At 43.5% G+C, this 23,935-nt stretch overlaps 1 protein-coding gene across 6 annotated transcripts in view; it reads right to left on the bottom strand.

Annotated features, from left to right (window-relative positions):
• Nucleotides 1–23,935, bottom strand: part of LOC143033492 (calnexin-like) — a 179,658-nt gene that overhangs the window by 40,964 nt on the left and 114,759 nt on the right. For all 6 annotated transcript variants that reach the window (XM_076198996.1, XM_076198994.1, XM_076198995.1 and 3 more), the window contains exon 9: nucleotides 6,214–6,354. In XM_076198996.1, the coding sequence (XP_076055111.1) occupies nucleotides 6,214–6,354 (141 nt within the window). The remainder of the gene's footprint in view (nucleotides 1–6,213; nucleotides 6,355–23,935) is intronic.

The following is a 23,935-nucleotide window of genomic DNA, read 5'->3' as shown; positions in this document are numbered from 1 at the left end:
TGTGAGAATCACCATCATTGCATGTTCCATCATTTGGGTGGATTATGTTATCAGAGTAAAAATCTTTCCATGTCTCAAAGACACATGTATTCACCTAATTGAATTGACCTACATTTAGGTAAATACATTGAGGAGAGGACAAAAACAAGGTCAGCATGTTGATCAATACTTTAAATTTTAGGTTTCTTAGAATACTCTACTGGAGAAAATTAATAGAGTGACCAGTGGTGGGAGGGGGGTAACCAGCACTATTTAGGGTTGTTGCTAAATGTAAAATTTGTGGTTCCAGCTCTGAGAACAACTCTGCGAAGGATTTTTTCCCCCAATATTACTCACAATAGGAAAACAAGACAATTTTTTTTTTTTTTTTTTATACAAAGTTTAAATCCTTATACTACAAATGGCATATTCCAAAAGTTTCCCACAAATAAATGTAATCTCATGAAGACCATTGATCAGGATACTGGGGCCACAATAAAAGAAAGATAGCTTCCAAGGTCACACTAACTTAGGACAGGAGGGTAGTAAATTCAGAATGAAGTTCAAAAGATCAAGAAGATTACTTTCTCCCCACGAGTCAAAGTTTCATGATCTAGAGCAGGGATCACCACATTATGGCTTACAGGCCAAATCTGGCCCACAAGATCAATTTGTCAATGGTCAATGCACCATAGAGGTTCTCTGACCATTGAATACACAATGACTCAATGGGTAAAGAAAAAATACCAGATATAGAAACAACAAGGAACCGTCAAGGACTAGATTTAATATTTACATCACAGCCTGAAATTGTGGACAAAATGGAGTACAAAACACCAATTGGGAAGAGTGACCACATACTAATAGAGTTCAAACTAAAAGAACAAATTGATTTGAGAAGAAATGAGATCTAGGAAAGCACAATCAGCCCATCTGGCTAATTATGCAACCATGAAGATGGCCCCAACACTATCAAAAGTGTTATATGAAAAAAGATTGTCAAAATTAGAATTACTGACTAGAACAACAAAAGAGGTGACTAGTTGACCATCTATAGAATTATAGAAGGTACAGAAGTCATTGATAGAGAAGACTTACTATATTGGGATACGAGAAACACAAGGGCATGGAAGGAAGCTCAAAAAGGACAGTTATAGAAGAGACCTGAAAAAGAACAGCTTTCCCCACAGAGTGGTGGATGTATGGAACAAGACAGAACAATAGGGTCTGCAAAAATAACACACAATTTTAAGATCAAATTAGATATGGCGAGATACAGAGACAGGACGCCATGAGCATAGCTCCCCTTCCCATAAGATACAACTAGGAAAAAGCAAAAACAGAATATCGGGACATTACATAACTTGGTACAAAGGAAATTAAAAAAAGTCAACTCAGTGAGGGATTTAGGAGTAACTATCACCAATGACATAGCACCAGACAAACATATCAGCAAATTAGTCGGAGAAACTTTCAATTCATTAAGATCAATGAAAGTGGCTTTTGACTACATGGATGAAGAAATACATACATATACCAAGGCTTTTTCCCCTTTACAAGGGAGGTAGCCAAAAAGGATGAAGAAATGGTAAAGAAAATATTAGCTACATTGATAAGACCAAAATTGGAGTATGCTGTGACACTATGGACACCTAGTGCTAAAAAGAACAAAGAAATTAAAAAGAATTCAAAGAGCAATGACAAAGATGGCACCAACACTCTCCAAATTGACATACAAAGATTGTCTAAACTGGAACTACCAACCCTGGAACAAAGAAGAGAAAGAGGAGACCTGCTAACCATATACAGAACTCCTTGATAGAGATTAATAGTGGGATACAAGAAAAAACATGAAAAACCAAAGGACACGAAAAGAAACTTAAAAAGGATAGTTACAGAAGAGACCTGAAAAAGAATAGCTTCCCACACAGAATGATAGATATCTGGAACAAAGTGAATGAAGAAACAGTGTATGCAAAATCTAAACAAGAAATTAAGGTCAAACTGGATGCTGAAAGATACCAAAGTAGGTCACTATGAGCATAACTCTCTTCCCGTAAAATACAATTAGGTACAACTAGGTAAATACTATACCGAATCCAAATCAATTTGGATTTAGGCAAGGAAGATCATGTACAACAAACCTGATCAGCTTCTATTAGAGACTTATAGAAATAATACAAGAAAGGGATGGATGGGCAGACTGTGCCTTTCTAGACCTACAAAAAGCATTTGATAAGGTACCACACAAGAAACTAACAAGAAAAATAGAATCAATAGGTGGCATCAGAGGAAAATTATTGGAATGGTTGGAAGACTTCTTGACTGGGAGAAAAATGAGGGTAGTAATTAGAGTCGTATACTCAAATTGGGAAAAAATGATAAGTGGTGTCCTGCAAGGTTTGGTACTGGCTCCAATTATGTTTGCCATATATATAAATGACATGGATGAAGGAGTAGAGTGTTATAGAATTTCTTCGCAGATGATGCAAAAATACTAAAGAAAATAAGAACAGAGGATGATTGTGAATCATTACAGTTAGACCTGGACAAAATCTGGAAATGGACTCAAAAGTGGGAAGTGAACTTCAATATCAAGAAGTGCAGTATAATGGAGTTTGGAAAAAGTAAAAATAGAATACATACATATATATACCAAAGGCTTTTCCCCCCTACACAGGGGGTAGCCAAAAAGAAAAAGGCATAGAAACCACTCCCACCCATTCCATTTCCCATATATTCCACTCCCCTCCACCCTCCTTCCTATCTTGGCATCTCCTGGATGACGGGTCATCCCTGCATCAAGAAATTATAAAATTGGTGAAGAAGTCAAAAAAGTGAACTAGGAAAGAGACCTTGGAGTAATAATCAGCAAAGACATGACACCGGACAAATATATCAATAAAATAGTCTGAGAAACCTTCAATCTATTAAGGTCAACGAAAGTGGCATTTGACTACTTGGATGAGGAAATGATTAAAAAAGTATTAGTTACACTAATAAGACCAAAACTAGAGTATGCAGCAACACTATGGACACCCAGTACTAAAAAGAATATAAAGAAATTAAAAAGAATACAAAGAGCAACTGGAGGAAGTGGATAGTTTTAGATACTTGGGTGTGAATGTGGCAGGAAAGGGTGGAGTGGAGGTGGAGGTAGAATGTAGATTGAGAGAAGCAAGTATATGCCTTGGTGGATTGAAAAGTGTAATGAGGAATAGACATTTGGGAATGGATGCTAAGAGGAGACTGTATGAAGGAGTGATTGTGCCAACAGCACTGTATGGGGCAGAAACATGGAACATAAGAGAGGAAGAGAGAAGGAGTTTGAATTTGTTAGAGATGAGGTGTCCGAGAAGTATGATAGGGGTTACTAGGCTGGATAGAGTGAGAAATGAGGAGGTGAGAAGGAGAACAGGGGTGGTAGGGGAGTTAGGAGATAGGGTGGATGAAAGAGTATTGGGATGGTTTGGACACATGGAAAGAATGAGTGAAGAAAGACTAGTAAAAGAGGTATGAAAGGCAGATGTGGAGGGAGTGAACATGAGGGGGCGACCTAGGATGAGATGGATGGATGGGGTGAAAGGGACTCTGGGGAAGAGGGGAATGTTTGTTGAGGAAGGAAGGGAGAGGACAGAAGACAGGGGTGAATGGAGAATGGTTATATATGGATGATGATGTGATGCATGAGGTGGAATGGGTGGGGGGATGGGGGGTGAGGTAGTATGTGCGAGAAAAATTTGACGTAGCCTGAAGGGATTTCTCCCCGTCTTCTCCTTTTCTGCATGAGGGGACGGAGAGGGGTGGTTGCCGATTTAATGAAGCGGCCTTGCTGTGGATGTGCTGTGTCTTGCGACATTGCCTCTGACCCAGGGCAGTGGACAAGATGCAGGGAGGTGCCAAAACAAGAGGGAGGGTGGAGGGGAGTTGAGTGTGTTTTGGGATGGAATGGGAGGGAATGGTAATTATGCCTTTTTCTTTTTGGCTACCTCCCTTGTAAGGGGGAAAAAGCCTTTGGTATATGTATGTACATAGAGCAACGACAAAGTTAGCACCAACTCTCTACAAATTAACATACAAAGATTGTCCAAATTGGAATTACCAACTCTGGAACAAAGAAGAGAAAGAGGAGATCTGCTGACTATAGAATCACGAAAGAAATGGAAATCCTAGATATGAATGATTTATTAAAATGGGACAATCTGGTGCTCCTCTGTCCACCTCTGTTGCCCAGGATTTGAGCCCTACCACTTCTGATGATGACGAGAAGGTTTCCTTGGGATTTTAGTAAGACTAACCATGAAAGGTATGTGCGGTGTGGCAACAGGTAACTAGTGGCTAGTGGCGTTCTACAGAACCTCTTTTTCTCCTCTTTCCAGTGAATATAGGCCTACCAGGGAAACCCCTGTATAAAAAATAAACAAATAGATAATAATAATGCATCTATAACACTACCTCTTTGGATGGCATGGAAAAGAGTTATATATCCCTCAATATAGACTAGGCCAAGGCTACTCTACCCATTAATTAAATCCTATTAATACTTAAGTTCGCTATCTGATCTTTTGTTATTCAATCTGGTTTTCAGAAATGTAACCCAATTGTATAGTGGGGGAAACCTGTACTAACAGGCTTCTTCCCACTTATGGGAGGTAGCCAGCCAAGGCATGCACCCACCCTAACACATTCTGCTCCTATTTGTTTCCCTCTCATCTTATCTCCTTATGGATGATGAGTCATCCCCATCCCTTGCCCACTCCATGGGTCAGAAACAATGCAGCAAGAGAAGGCATATCCACAGTAAGGCCAGCTGCTTCATTTACCTGGCAACTGTCCCTCATCCCCTCATGTGAAAATAGAGAAGACAAGGAGAAATCCCTTTGGGGTGCATCAATTTATAGGCCATTCACAACCTTTCTCCACATCTATCTCTTGCCTTCTCTCTTCCCAACTCAACAAATATTCCCCTTTTACATAGGACCCCTTTCACCCCATTCATCCACCTCATTCTCAGCCTTCCCCTCAAGTTCACTCCATCCACTTGTCTTCCACATTCTTCTTGCTTGTCTTTCCTCACTCATTCTTTCCATGTGCCCAAACCACCCCAGCGATCTTTCAATGTCCCTATCTGCCAGCTCTCAGTGTAGCCCCACTCTCCTCATGTAATTTCTCACTGTACCTATCCTTTTAACAACCACCATATTTCAGAGGAATTTCTCCTTTCTGCCTCCCTTAACCTCTTCAATACGGGCCAAAATCTCGTGGGCAGCATTAGCTGCCAGACGTACGATGTGTCGTAATAATACTCGCATCATAAAATATAGTCACCGCTTATATCGATCGTTCTCTCTTTTACCCGTGAATTTTGATAACCATAGAAAATGTGATGAAGACAGTTTAGAGAGTGTCATTATGCAGGGGCAACTACAATAAATATAATCAAGACGCCGATATGGCAGCCCCGCATATCCACTTGCTCCTCATGCCGCCTACGTATGCAGCACCGTATGGAAGGGGTTAAATCTAAAATGTCTGCCCCATACAGTATTGTCAGCACATTCACCCCTTAAGTTTTCTTTTCACATCCATCCCCACATACCCTTCTTGTGACACTTTTCATTTCCCTATGACATTCATTTTCTTCCCTCACTCTACAGTTTACCTTCAACACTACTTCATTCCCTGCTACGTGTGGCCCTGAATATTTAATGCAATTTCCTCTAACCTCTCTCCTTTAAGATTTACCTCCCACACCCTGTTATGACTCAATTTTCCAAAGGATGAACGTGCAGAAAGCAGGATCCCTAGTTCCATCACTCTGTCCCAATATATTGCCTTTTATGACTCGCATGAGAATCACACTGGCAGAATCCTTTCCTCCCTCCCTACTAGAGGGGATAAGATGTGGTTATATAAGAGGTAAAGGACAGTTTCATGGGAACAGCATACAGGAGGTATGGCTGTAATACAAATGTATCTTCTTCTACGAGAAGATATTTTACTTTAACATGGACAAATGTGTGGCTCCATTCCATTGGGATGCCCCAGCACAGTCCCTAAATCATTGGCTTCCTGTTACGATGCAATCACTCCTGCACAATATCATGCAATTAATACCAGCACATGTTTATGGTTTATTGTCCAAAAGTTTTACAAATCAAAGGATTCCATAAATATTTCTTCCCTAACAAGTTTAAATAACCAAATAACAACAGATGCTGATAGAACACTTACCTGACCTTTCTCCAATTTGTCAATCTTGAGATTGAAGGTTTCTTGAGCAAACTGGTAGGCCTCGGCAACATTGTCCGTGATTAGTATATTGTCAAACAAAATATTATCAGACATAGACCAAAGTTCGATGCCCACAGCAGCCTGCAAAAAGAAAATATGCTGTAAAATAAATCAATCCCTTGCCCCTGGTCTCTCTTGCAGAAGACCCGTAGCCTCCAGGAAACCAGTAACAGCCACAGGATGGACTGGAGCATTGTAGTATAGTGTTCTGGGTCTTCTGTATTTACCTAGTTGTATTATATGGGAATAGTGACCCGTCTTTATATCTTTCAGCATCTAGTTTGTTTTTAAATTCTTGTACGGTTTTTGCACACACTGTTGCCTTGTCCAATTTGTTCCAGACATCCACCACTGTGGGAAACATTTTTTTTTCCAGATCTCTTCTTTCTAGATAAACACCTAAGCAAGATGCTGTAATGCCTGCCATTTATCTTATATTGTTATCTGCCCATTTGTTTATTATTTGCTTGATTTTAATTTATTATTTATCTGTCAATTATCATTTACTATTTACCTGTTTGTATCATTTAACTATACCTATGCATTTTTTTTTTTATCATTATTTATATTATTATAGTTTTTATCATAACTTTTTTCTGCATCCGACCTAATTCTGGACCAAAAGGTTTCCTGTCAGCATGCTCCTCTTTTGTAATCCTTTGAGTACAAAGAAATTTCCTTTAGATAAAGAAGCTTTCAATCTGCTCAAGTTAGAACTTGAGAGAACAATGTTATACTCGGTGGATGAAAACTTGACCTTTGAAGTTGAATGTGATGCTTATGAAGTAGCTATTTCAGCTGTACTTAACCAGGGTGGGAGACCAGTGGCTTTCATGTCTAGGACTCTACAAGGAAATGAAATGCCTTATCACATTGTAGAAAAGGAGGCCAGAGCCATGATTGAAGCTGTCCGTAAATGGGGTCACTTCCTTGCTAGACAACATTTTTATCTTATTACTGACCAACATTCTGTAGCCTTCATGTTCGATAACCAGAAATGCACCAAGATCAAGAATATCAAGATCAATGTTTTGAGGGATCACATGCTTGAATTTTGGGACATTCGTGAGTGTGATTACAGATTTTATGCATGACGGTGCCCCTGCCCATAAGTCCAAGGCAGTGAAAAAGTTCCTTGATGACAATAATATCCATGTTTTGGAATTGCCAGGCAATTCCCCAGATTTGAACCCATTAGAAAATGCCTGGAGTCTGATGAAGAACAACCTGGAGAAATCACGACCCATCAGTATTCCAGAACTGAAGGTGCTGAAGAAGCTCTGGGTCCCTGTAGACAGCTTTGATGCCCAGAAGGATCCAGATGGTACTCAAGAGCAAGGGAAACATGACTAAATATTAAGTGTAACTCTGTAGTGAAAAAAAAAAAAAAAAAGTAAAATGTACTTTTCAGTTTTACTGTCCAAAAATTCTTAGTGTATGTGTGTATATATATATATTTTTTTGTGTGTGTGTGTTTGTGGCCACTGTGTATTTACCTAGTTGTATTTTATGGGACGAGCTATGCTCGTAGTGACCCGTTTTCGTATCTCTCCACATCCAGTTTCTTCTTAAAATCGTGTATAGTTTTGGCACTCACTGTTTCTCCGTTTAGTTTGTTCCAGACATCAATCACTCTATGTGGGAAGCTATTCTTTTTAAGGTCTCTTCTGTAGCTGTCCTTCTTTAGTTTCTTTTCGTGTCCTCTTGTTTCTCTTTTGTCCCACTTTAACAAGTTGTCTCTATCGAGAATTTCCATCCCTTTCATAATTCTGTAAATAGTCAACAAATCACCTTTTTCTCTTCTCTGTACCAGTGTTGACAGATGTAATTTCTCCAATCTTTGTTCATATGTCAGATTTGACAGTGTAGGTGCCATTTTTGTCGCTGCTCTTTGGATTCTTTCTAATTTTCTTATGTTCTTCTTTGTGCTAGGTGCCCACAGTGTTGGAGCATATTCTAGTTTAGGTCTTATCAGTGTAACCACTATTTTTTTAACCACCTCATCTATGTAGTTGAACGCCACTTTCATTGACCTTAAGTTAAAAGTCTCTCCAAATAATTTATCGACATGTTTATCAGGTGTCAAATCACTTGTGATGATTACTTCCAGGTCCCTTTCTGAATTGACTTTTTTGACTTCTTTGTTTCCAATTCTATATTGACCCAATACTCTATTTTTGCTTTTCCCAAATTCCATTTTGCTACATTTCTTAATGTTCAGGTTCATCTCACATCTCTGACTCCATTCCCACATTTTGTCTAGGTCTTCTTGTAGCGATCTGCAATCTTCTGTATTTACCTAGTTGTATTTTATGGGAAGGGGAGCTATGCTCATGGTGACCCATTTTTGTATCTCACAAGATCAAGTTTGTTCTTAAATTCTTGTATTGTGTTTGCACACACTATTTTTTCGTCCAATTTGTTCTATATATACTCTGTGTGGGAAGCTGTTCTTTTTTAGGTCTCTTCTGTAGTTGTCCTTTTCTAGTTTCATTGCATGTCTGCTTATTTTTCCTGTCCAACTTTAGCAAGTCCTCTCTACCAAGGCATTCTTTTCCTTTCATAATTCTGTAGATGGTTAGTAGGTCCCCTCGTTCTCTTCTTTGTTCCAGGGTCGGTAATTCCAGTTTGGCCAGTCTTTGTTCACATGTCAGGTTTGAAATTGTTGGGGCCATCTTTGTCATTGCTCTTGTATTCTTTTTTGTACTGGGTGACCATATCAGGACTGCATATTCCAGTTTTGGCCTTATCAGTGTTTGTAATTTTGTTTTAATAATTTCCTTATCCAGGTATTTAAAGGCCACCTTTACACTGTATTTGCTATCATCAACTCTCTAGACAGATCTCCACCATCAATTCTCCACTACAATTCTTTCCTGGAATTCCACACTTCCCAACCACTCCATCAATTAGTTCATTTCCTACCCTAGCATTAGGTCTCCCAATACTACTACATTGACATTCCTCCCTAATCCCTCTATGCACTCATTTAAATCTATCCAGAAAGCCTCCCTTTATTCTATACTCTTCTCACTACCAGGCCCATATGCACTTACAAAGACCCACATCTCCTTTCCCAGTTTCATCTTCACCCAGTTTCATCTTCACCTTGAAGAAACCTCTCTCCACTCCACTACATGTTTACCTATCTCTTCACTAGTATAGCCACCCCTTCTCTCCCTCACCCTCTCTTCACTCCTGATAACCTCCCAACTACACTCCCAAACTCACACTCGCTCTTCCCTCTCAACTTAGTTTCACTCAAAGCAAACACATCCATCTTTCTTCTCACAAACATACTACCTATCTCTTTCCTTTTACTCTCATCTGTACCACATCCATGCACATTAAAAGACCCAAACCTTAGGGTGCTGGTTGGAAAACTCCTAGACCCTCTTATGCCTTTGCTTTTTTTTAGGGATGTCCCCAGTAGGGCTAAAAGGAGAAGGAAGCCTGGTCCCAATCCCCGTCCCATTTTTCTTGCCTCTTACAATCCAAGTGGGAATACTTGGTGGCAGCATTCTTTTTCCCCACCACATTCAATCTCCTTCTCTGTTATGTTCCATGTTTCTGACCCATACAGTGCTGTTGGCACAATCACTCCTTCATACAATCTCCTCTTAGCATCCATTCCTAAATGTCTGTTTCTCATTACACTTTTTAATCCACCAAGGCATTTACTTGCTTCTCTCAATCTACATTCTACCTCCACATACACTCCTCCCTTTCCAGCCACATTCGCACCCAAGTATCTAAACCTATCCACTTCCTCCAGTCTCTCTCCCTTAATGCTCACTTCCATTCTGCTGCCACTTTCACCCCTTGTACATCTGATAACCTTACTTTTACCCACATTTATCTTCAACTTTCTTCTTTCACACACACTCCCAAACTGTCACTAACTTCCTCAATCCCTCCTCTGATCCTGCTACAAGCGCAGTCTCGTCCACGAACAACAGCTGGCTTAACTCCCACTTTTCTCCATTTTCTTTAACCATCTCCAATCCCTGACCCACCACCTTTTCATTTACCTCTTGCACCACCCCATCCATGTATAAGTTGAACAGCCAGGTCGACATAACACATCCCTGACGAAGTCCCACCTTTACCTTGAACCACTCACTCTCAAAGGATTACAAAGGTGGAACATGCCAACAGGAGACCTTTTGGTCCATATGTAGGTCAGTTGAAAATAATAATAATAATAATAATAATAATAATAAATGAATAAATAAAAACTATGATGACACATGTTCTACTATCATAAAAACTCCTGACAGCTCCCAAGTACCTCGGTGAAAGTTTATTATAAGGTGGATGTAGTTTAACCACGACTAAATCTCCTATTTTAATTCTATTTTATGTGCTATTTTGTGTTGTTGCTTTTTCACCTCTTGTGTATATGTTCTCTTTGTCTTTGGTGTATAGCTTGAAATGTATGTATCCTATTTGAGATATAATCATCTATATTGTACACAGGTTTCTGCTCTGCAATCAAGATTTCTTAAGGAAGAATTTAGTCCTCCCCAAAAATAATAAAATGAGTGTGGTATAGTGTTATCATGGGCCCTGGCGTTCGACACGAGCAGGGCACCATAGGTTTACAAGGACTCTTTGGGCACAAGGCCCTCATTGATAAATATGTAGGACGTGGCATAGTTTTCCCTCTGCGCAGGGAATACGACGTTACCCCCAAGTCAGTCTAGAACTGTCCGTCTTACTGTGAGCATGTAGCTCTCCTATTGTGACTCGCCTCTGTACGCATAACCCACTTATTAATAAAGACTCTAAACGTCCCCCCACGTTTCTGTTGCACACATGGCGCAGTGAGTAGGATGCTTGAAATTGCTTGCAGTGTGCAACAATGAAACATGGGACGATACATGAATCAGTGGCGCGTACTGACGAACTAGACCGATAGGCGACAGTGAACACGCTGGACCGTGAGTGCAGTGCCGATACAGTGAGCATGCACGGGACCGTGCAAAATCGTGTGATAGTGATAGTGGCGTGCCTTCATGCACGTAGTGGTGCGAACAAAGAGGCCTTTGTCCCACTACTCCGCCCTGCTAGCTGCGGACGCCACCCTGCACGGGGCCCAGGCCAAAGCAGGCCGCGCGAACAAGGAGGCCTTTGTCCTGCTTCGCCTTGCTCACCGCGAGTGTCACCCGCGTAGGACCTAGCTGACTCGCACAGGCCACACCCACCCAGCTTAGGAACTGCCACACTGCCTCTGCACACCCGTGGCAATTACGTCACCGCAGGAGGAGGCGACACCACTGCCGCCCACCGGAGGCATTGAAGGGGACCGTCTCGGACGTCCAGTAGGACCTGCACGCATGCACCGTGTCACTATGAAAGGGGTCCCCCGCCAGACGCACGCACTCCCCGCCCCTTCTCCCGGAAGGACTGGCACCTGCCGTCCTAATGCCTCCCGGGCCATCGCCCTCCACCACTCGTCAGCGCCCTCAATGCGCTGCCCTTTGCAGGTGCGTAAATCACGGGGATAGGCCCTCAACACCTAGGCATGTTGGATATCAAGAGCTCTGCAGCCACCGCTCTCAGCGCAGACGACGCGGTCGACGTATCTCACGTGACCCCCCCCCCCCCAACGGGACACTTCTGGGTGACCACCCTCCGCCACCTGTCAGTGCCCGTGCCGTATTGCCTGACAACACAGGTGCGGAATCACAGGGATAGGCACTCGGCACCTAGGCACGTTGGAGATATCTGGAACCAGCCTACAGACGCCGCTCTTGGCGCCGACGACGCAGCCGACATATCTCACTTAGCCCTCCGCAACGAACGCTTCCGGACCACCTCAACGTCGGAGACAGGGACCGCAACGCCGCCATACGGATTCACGGGGAGGTCCGAACGCCCCTCCTCTCCTTCGGCTTGGCCAGTCCCACTCGACTTCCCGGACCCTGTCCTGGCGATGACATACGCAAACAGGTGCGCCGAGCTGACATTGCCCATGGACAGCTCCCGGCCGCCACACGCGACTGCTTCCTACGGTACTTTAGTGACGTGCTGGTCTCCAAGGACGACCCCAGCATCGCCCCCTCTAGGAAAGACCATGGTTCTCCCCCCCCTTCGTGAGAACCCACCTGCAAGCCGACGCGACGCGCCACGCCGCCCGCACGCCCAGGCTGATACCGCTCGCATTTCAGGTTCAAGCGAAGGAAGACTTGACTCAATGGTGCAGCAAGGTATCGTCACGCCCATCGTAAGGCGAGCTCTGTCGCCGCCGCCCGTGCTGACGCCCTTCGAGCACTGGGCCGACCTCTCCGCTCGGCGAAGGATTTGTCGTCCTCGTGCGCGGACCCCCTTCGATTCCGCCCCCGACGCAGTTTATATGCGTGACTGAAATACCGCGCACTTCCGCCTCGTCCAGTGTGGCCTACGGTTTCCGACGGATGCTGAAACCTGATACGCCACTACCACTGGAGACGCTTGCTGCCATCTGGGCCGCACCCAATTGCAAGCCATACCCGTTTGGATGGCCCCACTTCTCGTGGATGACGGACCATCGTTCGCTCATCCCCCTCCTCACGTCAGGAACTCCCGTCACCGGCAATACCGGCGCTCCGCAGTGACGACCCTTCGCCAGCCGCCGACACCGACGGAGCGCTCTGAAGTCTACGGGCCGCGGCACAGATAAGCCCCGCCTACGGTCACCCGCTTACCTGCGTGACCTCCGGGCTCCCGTCCGACTACCGCGCCCTACTCAACTCCATCTCTCCGTATTGGAAGCTCCGCACCGCCCCTTCCGCTGACGAGGACCGGCGCTGTCCGACAGCGCGTTGACGCCCCGCCATCTCCGGGAGCGACCACAGGTCTTGAGAGAAGCCACCCCGTCGCGTCCCTTCCTTCGGTGGAGGAAATGCCGTCCTCATGCGCGGATCCCCCCACTTCCGCCTCGGCCGCTCGCCCGGGCTTGCGGGTGTTCCCCTCGCCGTGGTCGTGCGAGCACGGAGGGTGGAGAGGTGTGGTATAGTGTTATCATGGGCCCTGGCGTTCGACACGAGCAGGGAACCATAGGTTTTCAAGGACTCTCTGGGCACAAGGCCCTCATTGATAAATATGTAGGACGTGGCATAGTTTTCCCTCTGCGCAGGGAATACGACGTTACCCCCAAGTCAGTCTGGAACTGTCCGTCTTACATGTAGCTCTCCTATTGTGACTCGCCTCTGTACGCATAACCCACTTATTAATAAAGACTCCAAACATCTCCCCGCGTTTCTGTTGCACACAATGAGGTGTTTCATCTGTTACTATGTTAATTTGGTTGTTCAGAGTACATTTAACATAAGGAATCCAAGTATCCCAAATTATACTATGAGGATTTATCATACCTCTAAGACATGTAATAATTTTCTTATTTAACTTCTCTACAAATCCATTGCTCTGAGGATGATTCACTAAAATGTTGATCTTCTGGATCTTAAATAATCTACATAATTCTTCCAAGATTTTGTTATTAAATTCAGTTCCATTATCTGAAACTAAGATCTTGGTGTAGTGAAATTACAGATTATCTGATAATGGATTACAGAAGCAATTGTTTCAGCTTTATTTGGAATGGGTTGTACATACATATACCAAGGCTTTTTCCCCCTTACAAGGGAGGTAGCCAAAAAAGGAAAGGCATAAAATCACTCCCACCCATTCCATCCCTGAATACACTCCACACCCCTCCACCCTCCGTCTTATTTTAGCACCTCCTGGATGACGGGTCATCCCTGCACCTTGTCCACTGCCCTGGGTCAGAAGCAGTGTTGCAAGACACAGCACATCCACAGCAAGGCCGCTTCATTAAATCGATGACCCCCCCCCTTCTCCTTCCCCCCATGCATAAAAGGAGAGGACGGGGAGAAATCCCTTTGGGCTGCGTCAAATTTTGCTCACACATACTACCTCACCCCCCCATCCCCCCCCGCCCATTCCACCTCATGCATCACAACATCATCCATATACAACCATTCTCCATTCACCCCTGTCTTCTGTCCTCTCCCGTCCTTCCTCAACAGACATTCCCCTCTTCCCCAAAGCCCCTTTCACCCCATCCATCCATCTCATCCTAGGACGTCCCTTCATGTTCACTCCCTCCACATCTGCCTTCCATACCTCTTTTACTAGTCTTTCTTCACTCATTCTTTCCATGTGTCCAAACCATCCTAATACTCTTTCATCAACCCTATCTCCCAACTCCCTTTCCACCCCTGTTCTCCTCCTCACCTCCTCATTTCTCACTCTATCTAGCCTAGTAACCCCTATCATACTTCTCAGACACCTCATCTCAAACACATTCAAACTCCTTCTCTCTTCCTCTCTTATGTTCCAGGTTTCTGCCCCATACAGTGCTGTTGGCACAATCACTCCTTCATACAGTCTCCTCTTAGCATCCATTCCCAAATGTCTATTCCTCATTACACTCTTCAATCCACCAAGGCATTTACTCGCTTCTCTCAATCTACATTCTACCTCCACCTTCACTCCACCTTTTCCTGCCACATTTGCACCCAAGTATCTAAAACTATCCACTTCCTCCAGTCGCTCTCCCTTAATGCTCACTTCCAGTCTACTGCCATGTTCACCCCTTGTACATCTCATCCCCTCACTTTTATACTACGACTGTCCCTCCGTTATGCTGTCCCCCAACCCCTTGCTGCTGTCCTGTACCATTTCTCTGAGTATTCAGTTTCTGTGGTGGGGGATTTCCCAGTGGTTGGTAAAAGAATACTGCCACCAAGTATTTCCATTTGGATCGTAAGAGGCGAGAAGAAAGGGACGGGGATTGGGACTAGGCATCCTTCTCCTTGTAGCCCCACAGGGGACATTCCTAAACGAAAAATTAAAGGAATGGGTTGTAAAATACAAAATCTTGAAAAATAATCGATGGCAACAAATATTTATATAAATTTTCTGACATAGGTAACTCCAATGTATCTATGTGAACTCTTTCCCAAGGTTTCTGCAGAATGGGATATGATAACATAGGAGCACATTTCAAACAATTTTCTATATAATCATATATATCTTTATTTCTGGCCAAAGGTATTTAAGTTGTGGTTGTAAGTTTTATCCTTTCCTCGATGTGAACTACAATCACTATCATGAAGTAACTTCAGTACCTCTTGTACAAGAGTTAGTGGTATTACCAACTGATTCACTGGGCCTCTAGAAATATCTTTCACACTTAAACTGTTTTTCTCTATAAAAGTCCAATAGTCAAATGAAATTCCTCTATCTTATATCCTTTCGGTAATTTTGGAGGATTTTTTTTTAGTTCATCAAATACCGAGTTACTGATTTCCATGTCTTGTCATCTCTCTGTTCCATTATTATCATTTCCTCATCTATACTACAGACAAAATTTATCAACCCTGTCGTTGGCTGCTTCTAGAGAGTGCATCAGCTGCAACATTTGGCCCCCAACCCCAAGAGTTGGGGGCCAAACGGCAGCAACCAGCCCTGACCACCGGCTCTATGGAGGTGGCACCGATCCCAAGAGGAGCTACGACTGCCTTGGGGAGTACCACAATCCTTTTTCTCAATATGCAATGTTATGTTTTTTTCTGCACCGAGGGGTGATTTTTCGGAGATCACCCCTCTTCTTCTACTTTTAGCCGGAGATGTAGAGAGCAATCCTGGGCCCACCACAAAATACACATGCCCAACATGCTCTAAACCCATTACCTCGAGCAGACAGACAAAGGGCTCAGTTCAGTGCAATATGTGCAAAAACTGGGCCCACCTCACTTGTACAACACTTGCTGACACAAACCAATACACAAACACTTGGACATGTTCTACCTGCCCTCCAGTAACCCCACTCCCACCTCCCCAACCACACCCAGCACTCACCCACTCCCAATTTCCCTTTGCCCTTATCCCCAATCAGTACTCCCCTTCCTTTGTCCCCAATCTCTCCTTTCCCCCCCTCTAACCCAGATCCTATACCTTCCCCATTAACACCCCAACCTCAACCCCAAACAACAACATACATCACATACAGAACACACAACATCAATATATTACAACACAATATTTACGTTATTAACACGAAAAAACATGAACTCAAACACTTTCTTAAACAACACAACATACACATTGCAATTATACAAGAAACAAAACTAAGACACTCACACACAAAACACCATCATTTCATAATTACACCACCATCAGACAAGACTGGACCGACGGCAATGGCGGGGGACTTACCACCCTGATCCACCACTCCATCTGTTTTGTGGACACAAGTGCCACAACCAAAATTCTCCTCCCTACCACAGATAACACTACAGAAATCCAATCCATTCGAATCCGCACAGGCAACAAATCAACACTGACAATAGTTAACATGTACATACCCCCCCAATCATCCCCCACAGTTCCAAACACCTTCAGGCCTCAACTTGGCCAACTAGCCTCAATCCCCAACCTGATCATGGGTGGTGACTTCAACGCCAAGTCGTCTGCCTGGTATGTCGACAACCCTGACACAGACAGAGGGCTTGAAATACAGACTCAGTTTGACTCATTGACTATCATGAACAACACACATAATCATACACATATCCCACACCAAGCCCTATCCACTCCCTCCTCTCCTGATATCACCTTTTGCTCCCCCTGCCTAACCCCAACAACGTTATGGAGAGTGGTCGGAACCCTTGGTTCTGACCACCTTCCAATCATCACCACTAAAACAAGATGCACCCCAGCTGGCCACAGACACACATACACCAATTACAAGAGAGCTAACTGGGAAGCTTTTACTGAAGAGACAGAACAACATTTTGAAACACTTAACAGTACACCAATCACAAACATAAACAAAGCTGTGCACACTTTTAACACAATCATACAAAACACAGACAAGAGATGCATCCCTAGAGGCAACAGAAAATCACACAACCCCAACTTCACACCAGAAATCCAAGGCCTCATCAGACAACAAGACACACTTAAACACAATACCCCCACACCTATCCCTCAAAACATAGCAGACCAAATACAAACAAAAAACACAAAATTGGCAAAGCTTTATCAATACACTTGATCACAAAACACCAGCAAATTGTACAAAACACTCAACAGCATTACACTAACAGTAACACAACACGCTCTCACGCAGCAATAATCACAACAACAGACAATCTACCCTCAAACAGACAACAAGCAAACACACTCATAAATCATTTTGCACAGACAAGCCATCTCACTTCTCACCCTGACGACCGACGCACTATTCGACGTAAGAAAGACCTTCTCACCCTGACGACCAACGCACTATTCGACGTAAGAAAGACTTTCCCATAGACTCAGACTATACACCCTTCATAGACAGTCAGACAAAACACATAATACATGATCTCGAGCACTCATCCGCCTATGGCCCTGATAACATACCGTATATTTCCACGTATAAGACGACCCTAAAATCCAAAAATTCACCCCTTAAAATTGGGGGTCGTCTTATACTACCATTATAAAAATCAGACCTTTAATTCTATGTGAAATGACTTGGTAGGCTAGCCTGCCGATAACCACCGATACACAGGAAATGATTCACATTATGATAAGAACTGGTAATAAAGGTAATTAAACCATATTTACCTTATATATTATTGGCATATCTTTATAGTAAATGGCAATTGTTAATAAATTCGAGGAATAATTCTATATTAATGAAATTATGGTACTTTTATCTACTCTATGTAAACACATTTAACACAGCTGAAAAAATATAAACATTGAGCACTGGTTGCGTTCATAGCAACCTTTTTCTTTCGCTAACTTTTCAGTAATTTTTAAGACTGAAAATAACAATTTTGGATTACAGTACATAAAACGTTTATCAATTAAAAAATATATTACAGTAGTTGAACCAGGAACGAACCAGGAATGTAAACAAATCATTTTTGTTGGTTAGTTGATGTGTCTTCTCAGAAAATCATGATGCATGATTTGCTTTGTTATTTCATTTATTTTGAATTTATAAGGATACAGTAAGTAATTTATCTGGTATAAGGATACATACATACATACATATACCAAGGCTTTTTCCCCCTTCCAAGGGAGGTAGCCAAAAAGGGAAAGGCATAAAAACACTCCCACCCATTTCATCCCTAAATACACTCCACACCCCTCCCACCCTTCCTCTCATCTGAGCACCTCCTGGATGATGGGTCATCCCTGCACCCTGCCCACCGCCCTGGGTCAGAAGCAGTGTCGCAAGACACAGTACATCCACAGCGAGGCCGCTTCATTTAATTGGCGACCCCCCCTCTCCGTCCCCCTTTGCATATAAAGCGAGGACGGGGAGAAATCCCTTCGGGCTGCGTCAAAATTTACTCACACATACTACCTCACCCCCCACTTCCCCGCCCATTTCTCCTCATGCAGTCACAACATCATCCATATACAACCATTCTCCACTCACCTCTGTCTTCCGTCCTCTCCCTTCCTTCCTCAACAGACATTCCCCTCTTCCCCAAAGCCCCCTTCACCCCATCCATCCACCTCATCCTAGGACGTCCCCTCATGTTCGCTCCCTCCACATCTGCCTTCCATACCTCTTTTACTAGTCTTTCTTCACTCATTCTTTCCATGTGTCCAAACCATCCTAATATTCTTTCATCAACCCTATCTCCCAAATCCTTTTTCACCCCTGTTCTCCTCCTCACCTCCTCATTTCTCACTCTATCTAGCCTAGTAACCCCCACCATACTTCTCAGACACCTCATCTCAAACACATTCAAACTCCTTCTCTCTTCTTCTCTTATGTTCCATGTTTCAGCCCCATACAGTGCTGTTGGCACAATCACTCCTTCATACAGTCTCCTCTTCGCATCCATTCCCAAATGTCTATTCCTCACTACACTCTTTAAACCACCAAGGCATTTACTCGCTTCTCTCAATCTACATTCTACCTCCACCTTCACTCCACCTTTTCCTGCTACACTTGCACCCAAGTATCTAAAACTATCCACTTCCTCCAGTCGCTCTCCCTTAATGTTCACTTCCAGTCTACTGCCACTTTCACCCCTTGTACATCTCATCACCTTACTTTTACCCACATTTATCTTTAGCTTTCTTCTATCACATACTCTCCCAAACTCTGCCACCAGCTTCCTCAATCCCTCCTCTGACCCTGCCACAAGCGCAGTGTCGTCCGCAAACAACAGCTGGCTCACCTCCCACTTTTCTCCATTTTCTTTAACCATCTCCAATCCCTGACTAACTACCCTAGCATTCACCTCTCGCACCACCCCATCCATGTATAAGTTGAACAGCCAGGGCGACATAACGCATCCTTGACGAAGTCCCACCTTTACTTCAAACCACTCACTCTCTCCATTTCTAATCCTAACACATGCTCTACTACACTCATAAAAACTCTTGACAGCTCCCAAAAGCTTTCCTCCTATCCCATAAATCTGCATAACCTCCCACAGTGCCTTTCTGTCTACCCTATCATAAGCCTTTTCCAGATCCATGAAAGCCCAAAAAACATCCTTCCCCTTTCCTATAGCTTTCTCACATATCTGTCTTACCACAAAGATCTGATCTACACAACCTCTACCCGTCCTAAATCCACACTGTTCCTCACCAATTACTCCCTCTGTTCCTCTCCTAATCCTCTCAATTAAGATCCTCCCATAAGCCTTCCCTACTACACTCAACAGGCTAATCCCTCTGAAATTACTACATTCACACTTGTCCCCTTTTCCCTTGTAAAGAGGAACTATACAGGCACTACTCCAGTCCTCCGGTACTCTACCCTCTCTCCAGCAAACATTAAATAACCTCACCAACCAGTCCACCATCACTGAACCTCCCTTTTTCAGACATTCTGCATGACATCCATCCAGACCAGGTGCCTTACCTGCTTTCATCATCTTTACAGCTGCCTTCACCTCATCCTTCCTTATTTCTCCTCCATTCTCCTCACTCATCACTCTCATTTTCTTCGCATTTCCCACTGCAGCTATCTTTCCTTCCCTATCCTCCTTCACATTCAGCAACTCCCTAAAATATTCTGCCCATCTTCCCCTCACTGCCATCTCTTCCATTATCAACTCTCCATCTGTACCTTTTACCTTTTCTTCCGTACTTGATTCGCCTCCTCTTCCTCTCTTAATTTCTTTCCAAAACATCTTTTTATTACTTTCAAAATTTTCTGTCATACTCCTACCCCATTTCACATCTGCTCTCCTCTTTGCCTCCTTTACCTTTTGCTTTACTTCTCTTTTCTTTTCTTTGTACGTCTCATATGACTCCCCTGTCCTCTTTTGTAACCAATCTGTGAATGCTCACTTCTTATCTTCTACAGCCTTCTTTGTTTCCTCATCCCACCATTCACTACCCTTTCTTCTATTTCCCCCTGTCCTTCTTGTTCCACACACCATCCTTGCACACTTTAAGACTCCCTCCTTGAACCATCCCCATTCCTCCTCCACACCCATCTCTGCTCTATCCTTTACTCCCTCCAACTCCTCCTTCAGCTTCTTTTCGTACTCCTTCTCCTTTTCCTTTTCATTCAAGGAGTTCACTCTAAGAACCTCCCTACCTTTTGTCCCTTTCCTCCTTCTCCATCTATCCTCCACTCTCAGCTTACCTTCCACCAAAAAATTATCTGATATTCCCCCACCCTCTCCCCTTAGCACATGTACATCCTTAACTCTTCCTATCATAATCCTATTTACCACTACATAATCCATTAGCGCTCTATCTACCACCCTTCCCTCCACCACCCTCTCCCATGTGTACTTATGCTTGACTTTCTTCCGAAACACTGTATTTGCTATCATCAACTCTCTTTCTAGACACATTTCCACCATCAACTCTCCACTACGATTCTTTCCTGGAACTCCACACTTCCCAACCACTCCATCAATTGGACCATTTCCCACCCTAGCATTAAGGTCTCCCAGCACTATTACATTGACATTTCTTCCTAAACCCTCTATGCACTCATTTAAATCTATCCAAAAGGCCTCCCTTTCTTCCATGTTCTTCTCACTGCCCGGCCCATATGCACTTACAAAGACCCACATCTCCTTTCCCAGTTTCACCTTCATCCACATTATCCTTGAGGAAACCTCCTTCCACTCCACTACCCCTTTACCTATCTCCTCACTTACTAGAATAGCCACCCCTTCCCTCCCTCGCCCTCTCTTCACTCCTGATAACCTCCCACTTACACTCCCAAACTTACACTCACCCTTCCCTTTCAACTTAGTTTCACTCAAAGCCAACACATCCAACTTTCTTCTCACAAACATACTACCTATCTCTTCCCTTTTACTCTCATCTGTACCACATCCACGCACATTAAAAGACCCTAACCTTAGGGTGCTGGCCCGAGGCCCTCCAGCACCCCTTATGCCTTTCCTTTGATTTTTAGGAATTTGCCCCTTGGGGCTACAGGGAGAAGGATGCCTAGTCCCTCTCCCCGTCCCCGTCTGGGGTATTGGTTGCTTGTTATTGTGGCAAAGTAGCATGCAGTCGATACTTTAGGGTCTATATGGGGCGCCCCTACGGACCAGAGCCACACATCATTTTGTCTATGATAGAAGAAATTCTGTTCATAGAGAAATGATGACACTTTTATACTACGACTGTCCCTCCGTTATGCTGTCCCCCAACCCCTTGTTGCTGTCCTGTACCATTTCTCTGAGTATTCTCTTTCTGATTGGGGGAATTCCCTGTGGTGGGGGAAAAGAATACTGCCACCAAGTTTTCCCACTTGGATCGTAAGAGGCGAGAAGAAAGGGACGGGGAGAGGGACTAGGCATCCTTCTCCCTGTAGCCCCAAGGGGCAAATTCCTAAAAATCAAAGGAAAGGTATAAGGATACAGTTAAGTAATGAGAAAGAAAAGAGAAAAAGCGGAAAAAACAGCTGATAAACGTAATCAAAACAATTCTTTTTGTACGGTAGGTTTGATACACTGATGCTTTTGTAATTTAGCAGTCGTCTTATACTACCGATACGAGATAAATTCATAAAAATTTGCTCTAATTTTGTACCTCGTCTTATGCACGGAAATATACGGTAAGTAACATCCACCTAAAACACATTGGACCACAAGGTATACACACACTCACAAAAATTGCAAACTACAGCACTTCACACAACACTATACCCGACATCTGGAAGCATGGTAAAATAATCACCATTCCAAAACCGAACAAAGACCCAACAATTCCAACATCGCACCGCCCAATCACACTTCTCTGCACCCCCTCTAAAGTCATTGAACGCCTAATACTTAAACTTGTCACACCACATATTCCCCTTGCTGACTCACAACACGGTTTTAGGCCACTACACTCCACACACACTCTTCTGATAAACCTCACACAAAGAATTTTAGATGGCATCAATTCAGATAGGCCCCACCACAGAACACTTCTTATAACATTAGATATTAGTAAAGCTTTTGATGCTATCCCCTGCTACAACCTAACAAATAAAATATACAACACAGACATGCACAATAACACCAAAAGATGGCTGGCCAATTATTTGGCAGGTAGGAATGCTTATGTGTCATATAATAGCCAATCATCCCACATCAGAAACATTAAGAATGGAGTACTACAGGGCTCTGTTCTATCCCCCACGCTCTTTAATCTATACATGCATGACTTACCCACACCAGACACCTCAAAAATACAAATCTCTTCCTACGCAGACGATATAACAATCACATGCACACATCGTAACACAGACAAAGCTGCAGAAATAATCCAGCCATACCTTGATACACTCAACACATGGTTCATCACAGACTCAAAATAGCTCCAACCAAATCTACAGCAACACTTCTCACCAACTGGACAAAAGAACACAAATACATACCTCAACTCTACATCAACAACACTAATACCACACACAAAAACACCGAAAATTCTTGGTGTACATACGATACAGCCATGTCTTTCAAACAACACATCACAAACATAAAAAACAAATGCACTTCTAGACTTAACGCACTTAAGTCAATCACTGGAACAACATTTGGACAAAACAAAGAAACTAATACAACAATATACAAACAATGCATACGCTCAGTGATGAATTATGCGAGTCCTGCATGTGTGAGGCGGCAAATGATTTCTTTCCTCCACGAGGCGGCATATGATTTCTTTCCCTCCACCATCTCTCCATCATGAAGAACAACAAGGCCTTTCATTACATGAGGCCTCTCAGACCCGCAGCTGAGCTCGGTCACGAAGTGACCTTCACTCCCATACATCTGCCAGATCATCCCAAACAACATGAAGTCTCGCTCAAGTCAGGGTCAGAGGTCGAGACGTTACACGGACTGGCACCACAAGAGTGCCACCCTACTGCAATTTTACTATTTTTCCTATTGGTCACCTTTCTCGTAGGACACGTCCAGTTTTGGAATTATTTCACTTAGCTAGGAAGATCTGGCACCTCCAAAGTTTTCTTTGGAGCTGCGAGACCCAGATTGTATCAGAACTTTTAGGCTCGGCAATAAACAACACAAAACCATCCATGTTTTAGAAACCACCAAAACCCCCTCCAACACATGGGCTCCTAATCTCAGCGAGACACACCACAACACCCTTCAAATCATACAAAACAAAGCCCTAAAAACAATTACAGGCTGCACAAATA

This window comes from Oratosquilla oratoria, chromosome 15 (assembly GCF_046742065.1).
Source record: "Oratosquilla oratoria isolate Oo_2021 chromosome 15, ASM4674206v1, whole genome shotgun sequence".
NCBI lineage: Eukaryota > Metazoa > Arthropoda > Malacostraca > Stomatopoda > Squillidae > Oratosquilla > Oratosquilla oratoria.
This window is presented reverse-complemented; position numbering and strand designations above follow the sequence as displayed.